Raw genomic sequence first — 2,877 nt, 5'->3', positions numbered from 1 at the left:
GGTATTGAAGGGTAAAGGGTTTAATACATAACACCTTATTTTTCACCTGCCCGAGTTTGGAACAAACTTGGAGATAGATGTAGGAGTCAGGCAGATAAAGATAAAAACAAAACAAAACAAAACTTTGTATCAAAGAGAAATGGCATAATAAATACCATTTCCAGTCAAAAGGAATGGGAACTTCTTGGAGAAACGGCTGCTTCCAGGTCTGGAGAAGGAAATATATTATATGAGCTTAAAATATCTTGTAGCAGAAATAAAGACACTATTTAAAAACTAACGGGGATATATGGAAACAACACAAGAGCTGGTTTCAAAAAGACAAATGACAGAAATGGATCATAATTTGATAAATAAACAAGGAATCCCTGAGTCCATAGTCATACTCAAAAAAGCAGGCAGTGAGGGGAAGGGAGGAAAGCTCTTTTTTATAAAAGAACTCCAGTTAAAAATGTGGAAGGAGGCCCGCCTCCCGCAGCGGAAGATGCGGCCGAGGAGGAGGTGGCGGCGGCGGCGGCGCGCTCCTGCGGTCTGAAGCGGCGGCAGGCTGCCACGGGCCGGCGGCGCGATGAGCTGGGCGGCCGCCTCCGGCTCGGGGCTGTGAGGGGCTCGGGGCCGGGAGTGGGCGGCGGCGGCGCGGCGGGCGGCCCACGCTTCTCCTCGGCGGCGGCGGCGGAGGCCATGCGCAGGACGGCGCGGCCGCTGGGCCGGGGCCGCCTCCCGTGGACCCACGGCCTGAGGGCCCTGCCGCCGCCCCTGCCCCGAGGCCGCCGGCGCTGCCTCCCGCGTACGCGGGGCCTGGCGTGAGCGTCTACCTGAGAGAGGACGAGGTGCGCCGGCTCATCGGTCTTGTTGCAGAACTTTATTATGTGAGAAATGATCTTGTTAGTCACTACGCCCTATCCTTTAACCTGTTAGTACCCAGAGAGGCAAATTTCCTGCACTTCACTTGGCATGCAAAGTCCAGGGTTGAATATAAGCTGGGATTCCAAGTAGACAATTTCCTGGCTATGGACGTGCCCCAGGTCAACATTTCTGCTCAGGGGGAAGCTCCACGCACTTTATCAGTGCTTCGGGTCGAGCTTTCCTGTACTGGCAAAGTAGATTCTGAGGTTATGATACTAATGCAGCTCAACTTGACAGTAAATTCTTCAAAAAACTTTACAGTCTTAAATTTTAAACGAAGGAAAATGTGCTACAAAAAACTTGAAGAAGTAAAAACGTCATCCTTGGACAAAAACACTAGCAGAACTATTTATGATCCTGTACATGCGGCTCCAACCACTTCTACGTGTGTGTTTTATATCAGCGTAGGGGTTTGCTGTGCAGTAATATTTCTCGTAGCAATAATATTAGCTGTTTTGCACCTTCTTCGTATGAAAAGGATTGAACTGGATGACAGCATCAGTGCCAGCAGTAGTTCCCAAGGGCTGTCTCAGCCATCTAACCAGACGACTCAGTATCTGAGAACCGACACACCCAACAATGCAACTCCTATCGCCAGCTCCTCAGGTTATCCCACCTTGCGGATAGAGAAGAATGACCTGAGAAGTGTCACTCTTTTGAAAGCCAAAGCTAAGGTGAAGGATATCGCAATATCCAGGGAGAGGATAACTCTAAAAGATGTACTCCAAGAAGGTACTTCTGGGCGTGTTTTCCATGGGATTTTAGTAGATGAAAAAGATCCAAATAAGGAAAAACAAGCATTTGTTAAAAACAGGTAAAGATCAAGCTTCTGAAATTCAGGTGACAATGATGCTTACTGAAAGTTGTAAGCTACGAGGTCTTCATCACAGGAATCTTCTTCCTATTACTCATGTCTGTATAGAAGAAGGAGAAAAGCCCATGGTGATATTGCCTTACATGAATTGGGGGAATCTTAGATTGTTTTTACGGCAGTGCAGATTAGTAGAGGCCGAAAATCCACAAGCAATTTCTCCACAAGACCTGTCCACGTGGCTATTCAGATTGCTTGTGGAATGAGCTATCTGGCCAGAAGGGAAGTCATCCACGAAGACCTGGCTGCTAGGAACTGTGTCATGGATGACACACTTCAAGTTAAGATCACAGACAATACCTTCTCCAGAGACTTGTTCCCTATGGACTCTCATTGTCTGGGGGACAACGAAAACAGGCCAGTTCGGTGGATGGCTCTTGAAAGTCTGGTTAATAATGAGTTCTCCAGTGCTAGTGATGTGTGGGCCTTTGGAGTGACGCTGTGGGAGCTCATGACTCTGGGCCAAACGCCCTATGTGGACATCGACCCGTTGGAGATGGCCGCGTACCTGATAGATGGTTACCGAATAGCCCAGCCGATCAACTGTCCTGCTGAACTATTTGCTGTGATGGCTTGTTGCTGGGCCTTAGGTCTGGAGGAGAGGCCCAAGTTCCAGCAGCTGGTCCAGTGTCTCACAGAGTTCCATGCAGCCCTGGAGGCCTACGTCTGACTCCTCTCACAGTCCCCCAGCGTCAGGAGGAAGGAGCCTGCCAGGGCTCACTTGTAGCCAGTCACGGCTGCTGCATACGCCACGCAGCACCACAGAAGCACATTTGTCTTCCAGAACACCGTGCCTTAGGAATGCTTTAGAATCGGCCCTATCTAAGGCAGACTTAACGATGTCAAATATTTTCTAGACATCACTTTCATTAGGTTGAACTGAAAATGTTTTTGTAAATTTTTTGGCCAAAAATTTTTTTAAACATAGTTAACTTTGGACTAGGGGTACATTCTTACAAAATAAATAAACAGTTTTTTTAAAAAAAAAATGTAGAAGGAATGATAGAATTAGAAAATCACTATTTGCAAACACCACTACTGCAAATCACTATTTGCAATCAGTAATAACTGATTATCCATGGATGCTAAAACCATGGGTA

At 47.4% G+C, this 2,877-nt stretch overlaps 1 protein-coding gene across 1 annotated transcript; it reads left to right on the top strand.

The window, feature by feature from the left end:
* The first annotated feature begins 579 nt into the window (after positions 1-579).
* LOC307184204 (tyrosine-protein kinase RYK-like) lies at positions 580-2,613 on the top strand. The gene is given in 3 exon segments (XM_079917528.1): positions 580-1,712; positions 1,714-1,945; positions 1,948-2,613. Coding segments are annotated over 3 exon segments (1,434 nt in total). The 5' UTR covers positions 580-1,010; the 3' UTR covers positions 2,448-2,613.
* Positions 2,614-2,877: the final 264 nt, after the last annotated feature.

The sequence above is a fragment of the Stenella coeruleoalba genome (assembly GCF_951394435.1).
Source record: "Stenella coeruleoalba genome assembly, chromosome: 3".
NCBI lineage: Eukaryota > Metazoa > Chordata > Mammalia > Artiodactyla > Delphinidae > Stenella > Stenella coeruleoalba.
This window is presented reverse-complemented; position numbering and strand designations above follow the sequence as displayed.